Here is a 19,292-nt window from a genome sequence, read left to right on the forward strand (position 1 = left end):
TTAGTAAGTAGAATTGATTTATAAAGGAAAAATTATTCTAGAATATCAAAATTGGGGATAAAATGACTATGATAAATGGTTTGAGAAGTTTTCATCATTTAGTTTTCTTTGGTATCAATAAACAAAATTATTGTAGGACCACAGGAATGGTATTTGAGGAAGGAGAAAGGTTGTAGAATGAATTGAGAGAATGAATGAGCATACATTTTTTTAAGGCAGTCTTGTTGGAGAGTTTTTGTATAGTCAAAGCAGAATAATGAGTTTAAATGTTTTTATATGTGGCCGTCATGATTACTGTTAAAACAGTTTAGTCTTGAGAAACTGGGAAAGGGATGAGATGAGTATATTATGCCAAATGGAAAATAAACCCTCACAGTTTTTTTCCTCTGCAAGTCCTCATTAGCCTGCATCTCCAGGCCAGCCTGGACTACATTGTCAAGAGAGAACACTCACCCTCTAGCAGAGTAAAAAAATAAAACCACACAGTGCCTTCAAATGTAGGTAGACATAAGTGGGCTCACTGGAGCTGTGGACTTGTAGAAGGAGTCTCTTTGCCTCTTTCAAAGCATCATGTTTATTTGAATAAAAATTTTTTCAGGGGCTGGGAAGTTGGCTCAGTGGTAGAGTGCTTGCCTTGTACGCCTGAGGCCCTGGGTTCGATTCCTCAGCACCACATAAGCAAAAAGAAAAAAGCCAGAAGTGGTGCTGTGGCTCAAGTGGTAGAGCGCTAGCCTTGAGCTGAAGAGCTGAGGGACAGCGCCCAGGCCCAGAGTTCAGGCCCCATGACTGGACCCAAAAAAAAAAAAAGAAGAAAAATTTTTTCAAATAGTACGTTTCTCAAGTTTGTGGAGTGGAAGTATGTTAAATTTGATTAAATTTTAAAGATTCAGGTTCTTCATTTTTTTCCCAATGGCTATATTTTTGACATATATATATACAATGTATTACTGTTATTATAAAGATGATTTACAGAAGGTTACAGTTACATAAGTTACATAATGAGTACACTTCTTTTTGAACAATGTCATCCCTTGCTCTCATTCTTAACACTTGAATTCCATAAAAGTTGTACATATCAATGGATACTACATAGCATTTGATTCCTATATACATTGTGTAATATCTAAATCAAGTTAAACTTATTTATTTCTACAAACATTCTTTGTGGTGAAAACTTTCAAAATCCTCTCTTCTGTCTTTTGAGATGTCTAACACATAATTATTATTATAGTCACCATATTATGCAGTGAGTACTGTAGCACCTCTTCTTTCTAACTGAACTTTAATACCAATTAAAATTTCCCCTTTCAGCTGGGCGCTGGTGGCTCACACCTATAATCCTAGCTACTCAGGAGGGTCAGATCTGAGGATTCAGTTCAAAGCCAGCCCGGGCAGAAAAGTCTGAGATGCTTATCTACAATAAACCACTAGAAAACTGGAAGTGCTGCTGTGGGAGCACTCGCCTTGAGCTGAAGAGTTGAGGGAGAGCTCCCAGGCCCAGAGTTCAAGCCCCATGACCGACAAAAAATAAAATAAAATAAAAATTCCACTTTCCACTGGCCTTGGCTGCTTTTGACCATTTGCTTTCACCTTCACTTGAGATCCAACTTTTTTATATTTGATATGTGAGATCATCTAGTATTTGTCTTGTATATAAGTTTATCTGATTTTGGGAAGGGAAGGGGAATCACAGAATCCATGGGACAAAGGGTGAACCAATGCAGCCTTGATACTCACTAGACACTGTTGGAAAAGAACTTTATAACTTGGGGGAGGAGGGAGGGAGGAAGGAAAATAACAAAACAGGGGAGAGGGTAATACTGCTTGAAAATAAATGTAATCATTATCTTATGTAACTGTAACCTCTCTGTACATCACCTTTACAATGATAACATTCAAAAAAAGATTTGAAAAAAAGAGCATCAGCTCTTAATTAGGATTGAGGGAATTGATCTTGGATTTGTTACCTACTGGCTGTGTGACCTTGGCAGTTATGTAACTGCATGTTTTTAATCCCAGCTACTTAGAAGGAGAGGCAGGAGTAGAGTTACCAGTGCATCAAGTTCTTTATTGTGAAGTAGAGTTGATAGTAGGTAAGTACTTCCCCACCACATCATGAAGACTTAATAGACTAACATGTAAAAAGGACTTAGGCAATGCATGACACACTCTAGGGATTGTGTATAAACTGCTGTTATATTTTTGTTAGATTTGTTTTTGTTATCACTGTGTTGATACTGTACTCTTGCTCTCTTGGATGATGTTAATATCTAGGACAGAATACAGGATTCCATGGATAGTTAAATTCAATATAGTCTTCTCCCTTAGCCTTTTTTAAAGTGCCAGTTTACCTATACTTGAAAACTTCAAAACATGTCCTTTTCAAATTTAAAAGAGTAATCTTTAAAGTACAAATTGTATGTGTAGTGTGTGTATGTTTATGCAAAGCTGATTGATTAAAGTTTTTATCAAATCTTTGCTTTAGGGAAATATATTTTGGGCAGATCATAATTAATAACCTTGGAACTCAGGGCCTTGTACTTGATAGGCACTCCCCCAAGTTTTTTGTGTTCAGTTTGTTTATTCAAGTAGAGGTTCATATCTTTGCTCCAGCTGCTTCAAAGTGAAATCCTCCTACCTCTGTTCCTAAGTAGTTGGGATTACAGACATGCAGTAGGCAATTTTGAAGTAAGCCAGTAATTTTTTATAGTCATTGCTTAAAATTTTAAATTATTTAAGATTTTTTTCTTTGCACTGTTTAAACACTTTGACTATAATGGACTACTTGAGCAGCATTCCTCTATTTTGAGGCTATTATAAGGAAGTACTTTGTTATAAGTCTTGAGTCCTTCAAAATGACAGCCATGATTATTTAAATTTAAACAATAAAAAAATAAAAGTTTCATGTCCTCCATCTGATTAGCTACATCTTCAGTAGCATCCCAGAAAGTTATTGGATGACACTGGCTAGATTATATATCCATTCTACCTGGATTTGGATCTTGAATCTACTATTTAACTAGTGTGTGCTCTTGGGAAAGTTATTCAGTTTTTCTGTACCTGTTTCAAACCTGGATATTAATAGGAGACAAAATGTCTCATTTATTAATTATGAATTAATTGAATCAAGATTTGTTCATTTATTAAGCAAATATACATAGCATTCATTCATTAGACTTTGTAATTTGTTATATATTGTATTTTTTCTGTATCTTTTGTTGCTCTATTGAGAAAATTGTTGTATGTACACTGGAACACATTTTTCATTTTCAGATTTTACTTCTTTTTAGAATAATGTTTTGTTTACACAGTTTAGCTTAAAAATATATGGGCTTGGTAAGGTCTCTCAGTGGTAGAGTGCTTGCCTTGCATGCATAAGGCCCTGGGTTCGATTCTTCAGCAACACATAAGCAGAAAAAGCCAGAAGTGGTACTGTGGCTCAAGTGGTAGAACGTTAGCCTTGAGCTGAAGAGCTCAGGGACAGCACCCAGGCTGAGTTCGGGTCTCAAGACCGACAAAATGAATATCACTGTTTTTAGTGTCAGGCATGTTGGGAGTTGTAGCTTATGTCTCCCAATTAGTTTCTTGCTATCATCTTCTTTTAGTTAATTATTGCCTTTGTTGCTAAAAAAAATCTAATGATTTCATCTCTTCAAATGGTAGATAAGTTCCCTTAGAATATGTAGTATTCTTATCTGTGCATGTAGTAAGTGTTCAGCATGATTATTGAATCAAAGTATTAGATTTTAAAATGCAGTCAGTATTTTTATAATATCAAAATATATTTGTTAAGTAAGCTTTTGCAGTAAGAGGAGTCCAAGTCCCATTCTGCCATCTGTGATGGTAGTCTTAGAAATGTATACTTTTTCAGAAGCCTCTCTACTCTGTCCCTATGTGTCTTAGTAGTGAGCAGGCTGGAGAATAGCTCTTATCACTATTGTTCACTAGCCTGCAACACAGTAACATGGAGGTCACTCCAGTCGATACTTTCTGAATGACACAATTTTCCAGGATGGTGATCTTAACTTGTTTTCCTCCTTCTTCAGATTATTTCTAATGTTCATTGGTCTGCTGTATATTGTTTCTTTCTGTGTTCTTCCTCATTTTCAAATGCTTATCACACAAGTGTAACCCAGGAAACGTAGACAATTTTTTAAAAATACTACATAACAAAACTTAGCTTTTATGTTTCTTTAGTAATGATATATAGGTGATTTAGAGTCCTTTTCACTTTAAGCAGGTTATTATGTCTATATTAGAAAAACATTGTAAAAGTTTAGTTCTGTAGAATATATGCCTGAACTATAATAAGACATACAGAATAACTGTTTATTACTATGAGTAACTTCATCATATATTAATATACTAGTGGCAAATCTATAATCAATTGCCAGTTGCATTTTGGATAATATGTACTATCACAAATACATTGTAGTTGCTACCTTGTATTATGCTGATAGAGGAAACAGTAGATATTGTGAAAATGAATGAAATTTATGTGTAGTCTTACAGTATCATTGATGGTACTCAAGTATCTTCTGAGATACTGACTCAATATCTTCTGCTTTTCTTGGGTTTTATATAGGTGGCATTAGGGTACCTGGGCACTGAACAAGCAGAAGTACCGATGTTTCACTCAGAAATAATTTAGGGTAGCATTTTGAAAATAGCTTCACTCTTCACTTATATATGTATGTATATATATTTATATATATACACATACACACATTCTTTTATTTTTTAAGTGCTGTTTCTATTGTACTTGTTAAGGTTTGCAATCTATTAATTGTTTTGGACAAAGTTAATTCTGAGGAATAAAGTGATTTTTTGAGCTTGCCTGGTATTTACTTCTCTGTTGCATATCATCCAATTGATGAATGCACATATGAATAATAGATAACTGATAAATTTAACCAGTTGCCTAATTACTGAGAGGATTTGATTCTTTACATTATTTTGTTACTGAAACAGACTGCCCATTAGACATTAGGAACATTCTCTAGAGAACAATTAGTTTTACAATGAGTTATTTACTTAGATTGCTGCTTGTAGTTAAATATTTGTGCCACTATCTTAATAAAATTTAAATATCATGTAAGTGTTCTGGAGCATCTCTATTCAGATTTCTTGGTACCCTTTAACAATAGGCTGTTTGAGTATTGTTTCTCTCCCACTTGGCAGACACCAGATGCAGTTATTAATAAAGGTCATTATGCTACTTAGTCATGGAGAACTCTTAATGACGATTACCTGAACATCTGCTAACTTCAGCATTGCAGTTACTAAAAATCATCTAACAAAATATAGATGCTGTGCTTTGAAAATCTGGCTTAGACTAATATCAATTATTACTTAATAATGAACATTTTCTGGAATTTTAAATAATTGTGAGAAGGCCTTTATTCTATAGTAAGCAGTCCAAACTGCCAATGGAGCTCCATTTTGTAATGGTTGTTATTAATAATTCTGGTTTCCTGTTGCTTCTCCCCGACTGGGAGTGTCATGTGTAGAATTGGTGGCTTTCTTATATTTCCTAAGTACTCAAACACTTGGTTTGGAAATGTGGAGTTTGGAATTGAGCTGAAAAGAAGGAAGAACTGTCCCTAGTCTTTGCTGGGAGAAAATAGTAAAGCAGAAAGATCAGTAAGTTCAAATATCATTGTGCTTTACAGAATTCTGTTTGTTCAGATCAAGAGACCACCGGTGAAGACTGCAGTATATAACAGAGAAGGTAGAGAAGTACAAGAGCTAATAACACACGAAAAGATGTTGCATGTTATGAATAATCAGAGGTCTGCTTAGTGTTACAATTATATTTAGATACAAGAAGTTGAAAATGTGGGTTGGATGGCTCATAGTCCAGACAAGTAGACTTAGCTGGGCTAGTTTTCCCTTGTCTGAGGAGCCACATTCAGTCTTTGTCTTCAGAGTTGAGGGCCCACAGCATCACATGCATCAGGTCAGAGGAAAAAGATAAGAAGAAATCCAGAATGAGTGTCACCTGTACACAGAAAGTCACAGCTTTCCCTTAAACCACCAGTTGGAACTGTCTCACTTGACTCCCGTGTACTTTACATGACAGCACAGGGCTGAGGGAAGAGTATTTTTTAACTTGAAACATTCTAGTTGGAAACACTTGGGTTCTGTTTGTAAGGGAAGAATGGGACTATTGGCTAGGAATTAACCATGTTGGTTTGAGAATAGACAATCTAATGAAACTTCATTTTTCTAAGAGTGGCTACAGTTTTAGCATGTAAATAATGTCCAGTGTGATGGGGATACTTAAACATTGTTGGTAAGGAAACAAATTGCTAAGCTCTTTTTTGATAAAGTTATTTGATATTTTCATTAAAATTAAAAATTTGTGCTTCATGTGGCTCACAATTCCAGTCAGTGGCTTAATATTCTCTAGAGATAACTGTTCCTATGTTTATAAAGATGAACAGCATGCATTAATACCTTCACTGTAGCTGGCATTGTGTACATACACTAAAACACTAGAAACTTGCTGTTTTTGTTGTACGTCCATACAGTAGAGTATAGTACAGTCAGCCATTGAAAGGAGTAATGCTGACTTACCTGAACAGACCAGGGAAATTCACTATGAAATATGTTTGAGAATTAGAAAAAAATGGCAGAATAAAATGCATAGTATCTCCCTATCATCTGTCCTCTTAGAAGTGTGTTTATGTGTATAGTGTGATTATATCTGTTTTAGAATATGCAGAGGAGAAAGAAGTTAGGGAAATAAGCCAGATATAGTTAACATTTGAAGTGGGTTTGGGAAAGGAGTATAGGGGAGGTGACTTCATTTCTTTTTTTCTTTAAAATTTTTAAAAATACATATTTTTATTGTAAAGACACAGAGGGGTACAGAGAGGTTACAGTTACATGATCAAGGTAATGAATCCATTTCCTTTCAAGCATTGTTACCCCCTCCTTTGTATTTCCCCCACCTTTCCTTTCCTCCCCACCTCTCCAACTGTCCCCCCCCCCACAAAGTTGTAAAGTTCTTTTTCAACATAGTGTCCTGTACATCTCATTGTTTAAATGGGTCATCCTGTATCCTTATTTCAGCATTTTGTTATTTCTTTTCCCCTCCCCAAATTAAAAATGTATATACAAGATTCAGAACACCAGAATCAAATACAGTGACAACAGGGGTTGTACCATGGGAAGAACATACAAAGAAAACAAACAAACAGAAAAATCACGTAGTACATTAAAAAGAACAGCAAGAAAGATAAAATCCCTGTATCCCTATCTTGGGGTTCATTTTGCTTAGCATCAGGTTATATGGTCATATGTACATAGCTTTTGACCTCTTCTGCTTGTCCTAGACATATACTAGTTATTGCAGATAAGGGAAACCATGGGACCTATGCTTCTTTGAGTCTGGCTTACTTACTTACTTTTTTCCAAGTCTTTCCATTTCCTAACAAATGGGGCGATGTCATTCTTTCTGATGGAGGCATAGAATTCACACCCCCTCCCCCCCCACGTATATATATCACATTTTCTTGATCCATTCATCTACTGAGGGGCACATCTGGGTTGGTTCCATATCTTAGCTATGGTGAATAATGCTGCAGTAAACATAGTTGTACTGGTAGCTTTAGTATGGCCTTGTTTGTGATCATTTGGGTAAATGCCCAAAAGTGAGATTGCTGGGTCTTAGGGGAGCTCTATGTGTAGTCTTTTGAGGAACCTCCATACAGCTTTCCAAAGTGGTTGAGCAAGTTTACATTCCTACCAACAATGCAGTAGGGTTCCCTTTTGGCCACATCCCCTCCAGCATCTGTTGTTATTAGATTTCTTGATTATAGCCATTCTAACTGGGGTGAGGTAAAATCTCAATGTTGTTTTGATTTGCATTTCTTTTATAGCTAGAGGAGTTGAGCATTTCTTCATGTGTCTATTGGCCATTTTTATTTCCTCTTCACAGAAGTCTCTCTCTTAAGTCTTCAGCCCACTTATTAATCTGGTGGTTGTTTCTTTGAGGATTTGTTGTTGGGGGATTTCATTTCAGTTTTTGATACATTTCTATATTGTTTAAATATTTTATAAGGATATATTCAGTGTTCAATTAGAAATTGAAGTATTCTATAATGTAGAGTTTTTGTATTTTCAAAACACAACCTTATATTTTAACTATTTTGTATGAAATTATTTAAAATTTTATTTTCCATCTTTGACTTACACTGTATTAAATAGTTTTTCTTGGTAATTCTCAGTAAATGAGATATTCAGGGATGCTTGAGTGTTGTCAAAATAGATTTAGATTAAGTACATTTTAATTCCTCATAGGTTTTTCTGACTCGTATAGGGAGGGAGGTAGTTATTATTATTAGTGTTAAGTTATTTCCTATTTCTAATTATCTCCATGTTTAGTTTTTACCATAAGAATCAGTAACCATCAACCTGCTTTTAATTTTTTCTAAGAATTCTGCATAAATTAGTTCTGAAAGTTTTGAAAGATTTATGGATAAATAATAAAATTTACCTGACTGCCATTGAAAAACTTTAAAAACTATTTAGAAGCTATGTTTTCTTTCTTGATTGCCTTTGGGTTCCAGCTTTTTTTTTCTTTTAGGTTGGTCATGGGTCTTGAACTCAGGGCCTGCGCGATGACCTTGAGTTGTTCTGCTCAAGGCTAGTGTTCTGCCACTTGAACTATAGTTCCACTTCTGGTTTTCTAGTGGTTAATTGGAGATAAGAATCTCAAGGACTGGGTTGGCTTTGAACTACCATCCTCAGATCTCAGCCTCCTGAGTCTAGGAGTAAGGTTAGTAAGCTACCAGGGTTTAGCTCTCAGCTATGTTTCAGTTGTTTGAAATGGCTTTGATAAGTATTACCTCCCCTAGGAATCTTTTGTTTTGTTTTGTTTTTTTTTTCAAAACAGATAGCCCTAAAGTATTGCTTCCTCTTTTAGAGTAAGTTATTTGTGGTATTAAGTAAAGAGGGGAGGCAGGTGGCAGTGGCTCACGCCTGTAACCCTAGCTATTTGGGAGGCTGAGATCTGAGGATCACAGTTCAAAGCCAACCCAGGCAGGAAAGTCTGTGAGACTCTTATCTCTAATTAATCACCAGAAAACAAGAAGTAGTGCTGTGGCTCAAGTGGTAAGAGTGCTAGTCCTGAGCTGAAGAGCTGAGGGACAGTACCCAGGCCCAGAAGGTCAAGCCCCATGACTGACAAAGAAAAAAAGAAAAGAAATGAGGGGAAAGTGTATTAGGGCAGAGTTATATAGGGGAAAAAACTTCTAAGCCTTAAAATGTTTACATGTTCTTTTGGTTCCTTAATGATGATTCTTGCCTTTGGGGACAAAGTGGTAAAAAGCCTGGCTACTGTCATGTCTGGAGTATACAAGTTAGATTGGATTTGGTCTTCTTGCTTCTCTCATTGTTTTAATTAGCAATATTAAAGTGTAGATAGTAAGAAGTTCCATTATGACATTTGTATACATGGATATGCATGCATGCAAATGTGTGTACATAGATACACATGCATATAATCAGGGCTAGAATGTATTCTACCTGTGATCTGCATCCTCAGCCATTTTTTATTTTGTTTTCTTCTAGCTTATACATGAGTGAGAACATGCAATATTTGTCTTTGGGGGACTGAACTTCATGGTCTCCAGATCCATCTCATTTTCCAGCAAATGACAAAAATTCTTTTTAATGGTTGAATAAAACTCCATTGTGTATATCTTCCACATTTTATCTATTCACCTGTTGATAGGAACCTAGGCCAGGGTACTTAGTTTTGCTATTGTGAATAGTGCCATGACAAACATATACATGATTCTTTGTGATATATCCTAAAGAGGGGTATGGCAGTATCATATGGGAGTTCTATTTTTAATTTCTTGAGGAACCTTCATAGTGATTTCCACAATGGTTGTACTAATTTACATTCCCAGGAGCAGTGAATAAAAGTGCATTTTTGTCTTAAAGTTACTGTTTTATTGTTCTGAAAAAATAGCTAAGGGAGGATATACACTTGTTTTTTTGGTGATTTTGAAATTCGAATTCTTTTGTAGAGCAAGAAGTAGAAGTTGTTGTTTGGATAAGTAAGCTTTGTTTTTAATATCCTAAACTTATGACCAGTCTTTGAAATATTTGTCTATGGATAAGAATTATGATGGACTATATGAAAATGTAACTAACTGCAATCATGGGTTATAGGAAAAAGTTTGTTTTAAATATCCTATAGCATTTATTTAGAATCTCCAGTAGCTCCCTAAGAAACTAGTGTGTGTATGTACACATACGTAAGTAAGTGTACACACACACACACACATACACAGAGTTTTCTTAGAAGCCGTTAACCTTCATCACTAAGGCTTTTTAAAAAAAAAAATTTATCTTTTATTTTTGTTGGTCGTGGGGCTTAAACTCTGGACCTGGGCACTGTCCCTCAGCTCTTCAGCTCTATCACTTGAGCCACAGCACCACTTCCGGTTTTCTGAGTGGTTTATTGGAGATAAGAGTCCCATGGACTTTCCCACCAGGCTGGCTTTGAACCTCAGTCCTCAGATCTCAGCCTCCTGAGTAGCTAGGATTACAGGCGTGAGCCACCGGCACCTGGCCATCACTACGACTTTTACCTTACAGAGTTTGCCTGTCTTTTATTTCCAAATCTATTGAAAATTATACTGTTATGATTATAGACAGTATGTAGCTTATTTTGCTTTTCTATGATCTTTTCAAAAGTTACTTAAAAAACATCATAATAGCAGTTGATCCAAATATGTCATCTAGGTAATTATAAGGTAATTATAAAACAGGTGCAAATATTAAGCAGTTTGCATGTTTCTTATTAATGTATATGTGTGTGTTTTCTACATAGTGAGAATTCTTTTACATCAGAATAGAGATTTCTTGACCTTTTTCCTATAACCCATGATTGCAGTTAGTTACATTTTCATATAGTCCATCGTAATTCTTATCCATAGACAAATATTTCAAAGACTGGTCATAAAAACTACTTAATTGTTATGTATGTGACAAAACTGATTACACTGTAAACAAGAATTTAATATAAGGTAGTACTTTTGAGAAATAATAAACCTTGTGATAATACCAGTTCACATGATTGTGAACAGAGTTTAACATAGGATTTGTTTTTTGTTAGCACAGGATATGTGGTAGTATGTGTTCACAGTTTTGGTCCATATACTTAAGGATGATTCATTATTCTGACTCACTTGTTTAAGCTCACGGTTATTCAAAAGCCCTTTCATTTTGCAGTTCTTTTTTTAATCTTTCCAATGAATAGAATTTTTGTATGAAATCTCACACTGCTGAATATAACCTTTGTTTTTTTCTTAATTGGTGTGTATATGTCATGCCACTAAGAACATTTAAAAGCTTGAGTACTTATGGCTAGTACTTTGTTTTTCAGTCTTGGCAGGAAGTGTAGTATAGTGAGAGTTAGTAATGTGTAAAAGTAATAAGACAACAGACTCTTGTTAGTATTATGAATGTATCAATACCTATATTATTTACTTTATTGAAGAAGTGCATCTATTACATAGGAATGTACTAAATTTAGTTGTAGCCAATTAAAGTCTAGTCTATGAAATAACATCAGAACTTGTAAATACCTCTTTTTAATAAAACAATTGAATTGGCACAGTTACTTCAAGGAATATTTGATCAGACAAAATTCCAGGGAAATAATTTGAATAGTTTTTAGAATTTTTGATACTCCCTGACTTAAGATCCTACTTGAGTAAATTTAAGCAACCTATCATAGAAACTGAGTTCTGTGAAATGTGTGTACTGACACTAACACATAGTTAAGTGAATAGGATTTGGAATCAGATAGGCCCAAGTTTGATTAATGACACCATCACTTAAGAGCTATGTAATCTAGGGGTGTTAACCACTGTGAGTCTCAGTTTTCATATTGCTACAAAGCTAACTGTCATGAAGCTTGTGATTAGGATTAATTTAGCCAATTCTTGCTCATATTTAGTCACTCAGTAAATTTATTGGGTACCAGCTAGGTGTCAGGCATTTGTCACAGTAGTAAGTAAAAATGACAGAATCTGATCGTTGAGTGTATTGAAGGTTAAAAGCAAGTAAAAATGAAGTGATCACACATTTAGATAATTTCTATGAACAAAGACACCAGGTGCCATAAACACCACACCTCTCTAATTTTTCTAAGGATGAAATGGGTAGTTGGAGCTAGCCATGCAAAGAGTAGAAAAAGTTACAGATAGAAGGAAGAGAGCATGGATGGCCCTTATATGGGCTATCATTTCAACCTTGAAGGAAGCAAATAGCTTCTGAAATAAATGCTATAATTAGTTGCCTGTGCACTAGAAAAACCTATACCTAGGTCCTTATGCAGATCTGGTGATGATTATGCTTTGTACTGTTCACCTAAACTTAGGTATTTGTTTTTAAAAAACAATCGGGGGAAGGGGGGGCTGGGAAGATGGCTCAGAGGTAGAGTGCTTGCCTTACATGCACGAGGCCCTTAGCACCACATAAGCAGAAAAAGCCAGGAGTGGCGCTGTGGCTCAAGTGGTACAGCCCTAACCTTGAGCTGAAGAGCTGAAGGACAGCACCCAGACACAGAGTTCGAGCCCCACCACCGGCAAAAAAAAAAAAAAAAAATGTGATTCACACATTCAGGTATAATAAAACAAAATATAAGGTAATCAATGATAGTTAAAAATGTGAGATGGTATCTTCTTTTAGGGATCCCCAGATTTGTTGGAGTTGAAAGTAAAATTCATTTATTTGAAGTAGATAGCTTGATGAGTTTTGATAATTATATAATAATGTACTCACTACTCCATCCAGATATAGAAAAATTCCATCAAGAATCCCCAAATTCTTGTTTTCTTATGTCAGCATGCTACCAGCCTCAGGCAAACATTTTGTGTGGCTGTAATTTTGTTTGCTAGTATTTTCTATAAGTGGAGTCAGATAGTATGAAGTCTTTGATAGTTGACATATTAATTATGTTGGTAACATGCTGTTTTCCTTTTTGTTACTGAGTATATTTCATAGTATGTAATAACCACAATTTGCTTATCCATTCACCATTTGGTGAATATCTGGATTGTTTCTAGTTATGTTTATATGAACATTTACATAAAAATCTTTAAGAATACATTTTGTTATTTCTTTGGGTAAGTACTTGGGGGTAAAATTGCTAGGTAGTGTGGTAAAGTTTATGCTTTCTAAGGTCTTTTCTAATGTGGTTGTGGTATTTTGTCTTCTTAATAGTTATAGATATTCTCTGGCCTTGTCAGCATCTGGTGCTGTCAGCCTTTTAAACTTTGATCACAGTGGTATCTCAGTGGGATTTAAATGATCATATTTCTGTGTGTCAGTAAGATTGAACATCTTTATATAGTTATTAGACTGTCTTATGTCTTTTGTGATAGAAGAATGTGTTATTTTGTCCAGTAAAAAATAGATTATCTTTTTAATCTGGAGGGGTGGCTTGATAGTATCAGCTGAGCAAACAAGCACAAAGTCTGAGTTCAAACCTTGGTACCAGGGGGGAAAAAGATTATCTGTTGAGTTGCAAGAAATTTTTAAAAATATATATATTCTGGATGTGAGCCTCTTAATGTTTTTAGTTTTTTTCTCTCTCAGTCTGTGGCTTGTCTTTTACTTTCTTGATGGTAGCTCCTGAAAAGCAAATGCTCTTAATTTTGACTTTTTGTTTTTTTATTTATAGTTTGTACTTAGTTTAGTTAAAAGAAATCTTTGCTTAACTCACTGTAATAAAGATAGCTTTTCTCCTAGAAATTTAATAACTTTTGCTCTTACATATAGGCTTGTAATTTACTTAAAGTTAATTTTTATATACTATGTTGGGTACTAGCCAAGGATATTTCTGCTCCCTCCCCTGTATACCTATATACCTATTTATTTCGGAACCATTTTAACCATTTGTTCAAAAGACTGTCTTTTCCCCAGGGAGTTATCCTAATGCCTTTGAGTCTATGAGATCTTAATGGTTATTTATAACCATTTTTTTTTCCGGCAAGAAATTAGTCCTGGCAATAGAGCTTCTTAAAATATGCACAAACCTATTTTGTGAACTCACTGGTTAATGTGTATTTTAGGAACAATGATGGAACTTCTTTTCAGAGGTAATTTGAGCTAATAATGAAGTACTTGATAGTGAAGTCGATTTGATGATAGTTTCTTAGAATTTGTATTTATAAAGGAAGAAAGGTCTGTATCCCACTGGTGATATATGATTATCTTTAGGAATGTATGTTAGCTATATATTAGAATTAATGTACACTTGATTATAGTTATAGCAAAAGGAAGACTCAATCAACAGAAGAAAATTCTGCAGTAACTACTTATCTTAGAAGGAAAAACAAAGGAATATATACACAAAAAACTAGCTGTTTTGAGTGCTCTTTGAGTTTGCATGTAAAAAAGGTTTTAATTGCAGGTGGGAGAAAATCAGGAAGATCATGTGCAAATGAATAGACATGTGAATAGTGTGAAATATGACTTTTTAAAACACCTTAAGGATATCAGTAATAACCTGACAGGCTTGCTATTCAGAGAAGATCATGTAATAATAGCATTATAGAGAAAATGTATGTAAGAATATACTAGTTCTGCTTTTCTCATATTAGACCTTTTCTGAGGTCTCATGTTAAATTTTGGGAGTCAATTTTCAAAGGGGGCTTTAGTAAATGCCATGTGTTGAACAGTATGAATATGCCAGTGATTTATATTTATAGGCCTGTTATGTGGAAAGCCTAATTTTGCTTAGGAGTAAAAAGACATTTCTAATAATAATTAGAACATCTCAAGATGGAGTGGCAAATTGGTAAGTTTGTGAGATTTTTGACTTCATAGTTTTGATGTAAGGGAATTAAATGAGATAATATTAATAATGAGTTCAGATCATATAGAATAAATGCTAGCTTTTACTTTTGAGCCAGGCTCTTAATTCATCTAATCTCTTGAGTATTGACTTCCATGTTTTATAATACTCTTAGTATTTGTTATGTAAAGTAAATTTGATTTATTATACAAGCTACTCAACTACAGAATTATTAGTATAATAGTAGTAAGAGAATGTAAGGAATACCTATTATGTAAAACACATATACACATATGGGATATTTATATATAATGTTGCTTAAAATTTATTAGGTGATGTGTGTTGAAAGCAGTTGGATGTTGTGAGAATGTTGTGGTACTGTGCTTGGAACTTAGGACACTAGCATTTTTTCAGTGTGGTATGAGTATTTTAATTTACTAGATTGCAGTCAGTTTGAACCAAAGGTTATCTCTCATTTTTGTGTGTCATCTCCTACACTTTAAGCTTTTAAGTAACATTCTTGATTTAAAGAAAATTTAATACTGGCCTAGAAAATGGGATCTGCCAGACTGTGGGATTAGTTACTTATTAGCCAGGTGAGCAGTCTTTGAATTCTCTTGTGTTTCTTTTGTTTTATTCTTATGTTGTAAGAATCTATAGCTGGACATGATTGTAAATGCCTGTAACCCCAAGGCTGAGGTGAAAGGCTAAGGGGGAGGAGCACAAGTCCGACTCAAAAAACGAAACAAAAATAAAGACAGCAGCAACACAAACTGTTTTTGTAAGGGATATAATTATACATGCTTGCAGTTCTGAATATCCTAGGACAAGAGTTGTGAAAGGTAAATGAAATAGGTTCAGCAAGCTCTTTCATATCATAGACATTAATTGTGAAGGCAGTTGATCAGTATCAACTAAGAGAAATAAGCATTTTAGAAATGTTAATTTTAATATCCATTTAGTGATTAATATGTCAAAATTTTAGTTACTTGTCATTTCCCATGATTATCCTAATACACACTTAAAATAGAAAAAGTCAGGCACTCAGTGGTTCACACATGTAATCTTAGCCACTTAGGAGTTGAGACCTGGGAAGATCACAGTTTGAAGCTAGTCTGGGTAGAAAAATCTATCAGACTATTTCTCTAATCAGCAAAATGCTGGGCTTAAGGCATGGTTCAAGTAGTAGAGCATTAGCCAAGAACAAGAAAGCCTCTCAACAGAACTGGGCCCTGAGTTTAAACTCTAATACTAGTGGGGGTGGAGTGGGAAGGGGCATAATAAAGGGGTTTAGTTGCTTATGATTTTAAAGAATAATGCATATAAATTGTTCTATATCTTTTAGCATGCCATTTATCTCTATTTTGCACAAATGATAAACAGTTTCACGAGGTTAGACTTTACTGAACTCTAGAAAATATAACTCAACAATTTTTAGGAGTCTCGGATTTGTTTCTAAAGAAAGAAATATAAGTACCAATTATAAACAAAGCTGCAAGAAGCTCACCAATTTATATATACTTCAACAGAAGGCCGATTTGTAACAGAAGGTTACAAATGTGGCTTTGAAGTGGATGCCTGGCTCTTATATCCTATTCTGTAGCTTACTTCCCATAAGATCTAAATTACTTAACCTCTTCACACCTCTGTCCCTCCATATGTAAATAGGAGATAGTTTTAAAACTAAAATAGTAGGTTGCTATGAGGTTTAAGTGAGATTATGCATATTAAATACCCAGCACAGTATTTGGCACATATAAACAGCTTACAAATAAAAGAGTTGTTAGGAACCAATCTTATGCTACCTATTAAAGCAATCATACTGCTGGAAGAGCAGCTAAGGTATAATCTTGAGTTTGTCAGCAGCTGTAGACAAGTTGAATGAGTAAAATGACTCATGTGTTTGTCTTGGTTCTAAGTGTGTGTTGTAGGCAAAGTGTCATTCAACCCTGCCCCCAAATGTGGGAACTGTACTCATATTCTACTTAGTTGAATGTTTCTCATCAGTAATAATGGTATTTAAATATTGTTACATCACTTCATATCCTCCATGAATCATCTTACATATAAGTAGAGGAGTTACTCATCTGATTTTGGAAGTTCTACTGTATAGCTGTCCTCAAATTCACAAACCTCCTGCCTCTCCCTACTGAGTGTTAGGATGACAAGTGTTTGTCACCATAATTGGTATTTGTACTATTTCTTTGTAGCTTTAATTAGGATCTTTTGTTGTTGTTGCTCCAAAGAGCAACAAAAGGAAGAAAAATCAAATGGCTTTCTAAGAGTAACAAATTAGTTGGAGAAAAAAGAAGGAAATAAGTGTGTTTTGTTGTTGTTGTTATTGTTGAGGTTGTGCACTTTTTGAAAAGACATTTGTTTAACATGGGTTACAGTTATGAGAGATGGAAATGGGGTGAGCATTTGATTATGGATAACCTTCTAGTGGAGAGGGAAATAAAGAGGCAGGAGGATATACTGAACCAGTTCTTCTCATAGCCACCTGCTGATACCTGCCTTGGACTCTCCCAGGATTCTGTTTCAGAAAAAGCTATCTCAGGGAGAGGGTAAGGTGCTCATATTTCACTTTGCACAGAACCACCAATCAAAGTAAGTAGCACTTTACGTTCTCTTGCTATTGAGGCACTGTCTACTTTGGTTGGTTCGTTAGTGTTTATTGGTTTCACTCTGCTTGGGCATTCCAGCCTTTGACCCAGAGCGTAGCAAAATAAAAGCTGAAGTTTTTAGCACTGATGTCTAGAAACATTTAAAGTAGTCTGTATTCATTATACAGCTATACATCTTTGTAGTATAATAAGAAAAAAAATCACAAAACCTTTAGTTAGACATTGTGTTGATTTTGATGGAATAAATGAGATAGAATTAAGAAACTCAAATATAAGAACAGATAATTACTTAAATTATTTTGGGAAGAACAGAACATTTGTTACCATTGAACAGAAAATAAGAGACATCAGGGATTGAAGTACAAAGCTGCTTCAAGGGGAGGGGCTGTTTTATTTTTCTTAGGCTAAAGCATCTCTGATAATGACCTTGCTTCTCTCTGGTTCTGTTTACTGGTAGTTTCTGTTTCTTGTGGGGAGGGAAGAGAGAGAGAGAGACAGACAGACAGACAGACAGAGACAGACAGACAGACAGTGCACATGCATGCAAGAGAGGATGCTGAGGCCTGAACTCAGGGCCTTTTGATCTCGCATGGCTTTTTTTTTTGCTCAAGGCCTATTCTCTGTCACTTGAGTCACACTTGTGTTTGCAGCTTTTTGATTAATTGGTTAATTGGAGATGAAGTGTTTCACAGACTTTCCTGTCCTCTGTTGGCTTCATAAGGTGATCCTCAGAGCTCAATCTCCTGAATAGCTAGGATTGAGGCTAGTCTGGCCTATTTCATCACTTTTAATCTTGCCTGTTAAGAGGCCCACTTCCTTACTTTTTATCTTGCCTGTTAAGCTCTTTGCTTCATGATAATTCATCTTCAATTTCCAATGTATGTTGATTTGCTCTCTCGATTTTCTTAGTTCACCTTTCCAAGAGAATTTATTTGTTCATTAAGTGATGATAATACTTTAGGATACTTTATGGGTGTGAAAAGGTTAAGGGAAAATTCATTCACAGGTGCACTAGAGCCAGCCTGAACTCTGCATTCATGCCATCATGTGGTAGGTTGACCCCATAATGAGAGAATTTTCAACATGGAAGTCAGCAAATGGCCACATACCAAAGTTTATCACACCTCTACTACCTTTTCCCTTCACAAATGGTGGGTAAACCTTTATTGGCCCACTACTAGATAAATCTATAGGTGCTAATATGCATAATTTTTAAGATACATTGTGAAGCATAAGAGAATAGATGTGTAATTATCTATAGAATATTTCTAGTTTTTAATATAAAAGGGAATTAAACATATGTGTGTGTATGAAAACATGAGTCTTGGATATAATACAGAGAATGTTTTTGTAGGTAGCAGTAGTTGCTTCTCAGAAGCCCGGGGCACTTAGATTTAGAGGTGTGTCAGGGTTCAATTTTAGACACTAGTTGATGCTGAGTGCTAGTAGACAGTTTCCATTCTTACATAATTATAATAATAGCAATATAATTTACTTTAGTCTCAAGTATTGCCTTGCAGTATATAGAGAAGAAAATACAACTCTAATATTAAAGGTATCCAAGCCAAATGAATTCTTTCCAAAATATGAAATCAAGGTTAATGTCATGCCTCTTTGTATTTTACTCTGTATGTAGATTGTGGCTTTTTCTCACTTTGTTCTTTGCATGTTCTGAGATTTGTAGTCACTCTTCTTTTTGTTGTCTTTATTTGTAAACTTTTACTGTAACACCACTGATAATATCCTTGATCTTGAAGTAGTTTGGAATCTACTTGCTTTTTGAAGGCAACTTGTATTTTCTGTTCCAGTGTGAATTGATTGCTTTGAGTATGTGGGTACTG

General features: G+C 35.0%; 1 protein-coding gene across 5 annotated transcripts in view; it reads left to right on the top strand.

Moving 5' to 3' along the window:
- The window catches only part of Usp6nl (USP6 N-terminal like), a 119,620-nt gene that overhangs the window by 28,136 nt on the left and 72,192 nt on the right, over nucleotides 1–19,292 (top strand). Inside the window, exon 1 of one of the 5 annotated variants that reach the window (XM_042686070.1) lies at nucleotides 6,387–6,393. The exons of 3 other annotated variants lie outside the window; for them this stretch is intronic. In XM_042686070.1, coding sequence (XP_042542004.1) covers nucleotide 6,393 — 1 coding nt within the window. In that variant the 5' untranslated portion in view covers nucleotides 6,387–6,392. Of the gene's footprint in view, nucleotides 1–6,386; nucleotides 6,394–14,752; nucleotides 14,831–19,292 lie in introns of those variants that run through there. One more of the 5 variants, XM_042686067.1, reaches the window with a different exon arrangement.

The sequence above is a fragment of the Dipodomys spectabilis genome, unplaced genomic scaffold (genome assembly GCF_019054845.1).
Source record: "Dipodomys spectabilis isolate Male_0828 unplaced genomic scaffold, ASM1905484v1 ptg000096l, whole genome shotgun sequence".
Taxonomy (NCBI): Eukaryota; Metazoa; Chordata; class Mammalia; order Rodentia; family Heteromyidae; genus Dipodomys; species Dipodomys spectabilis.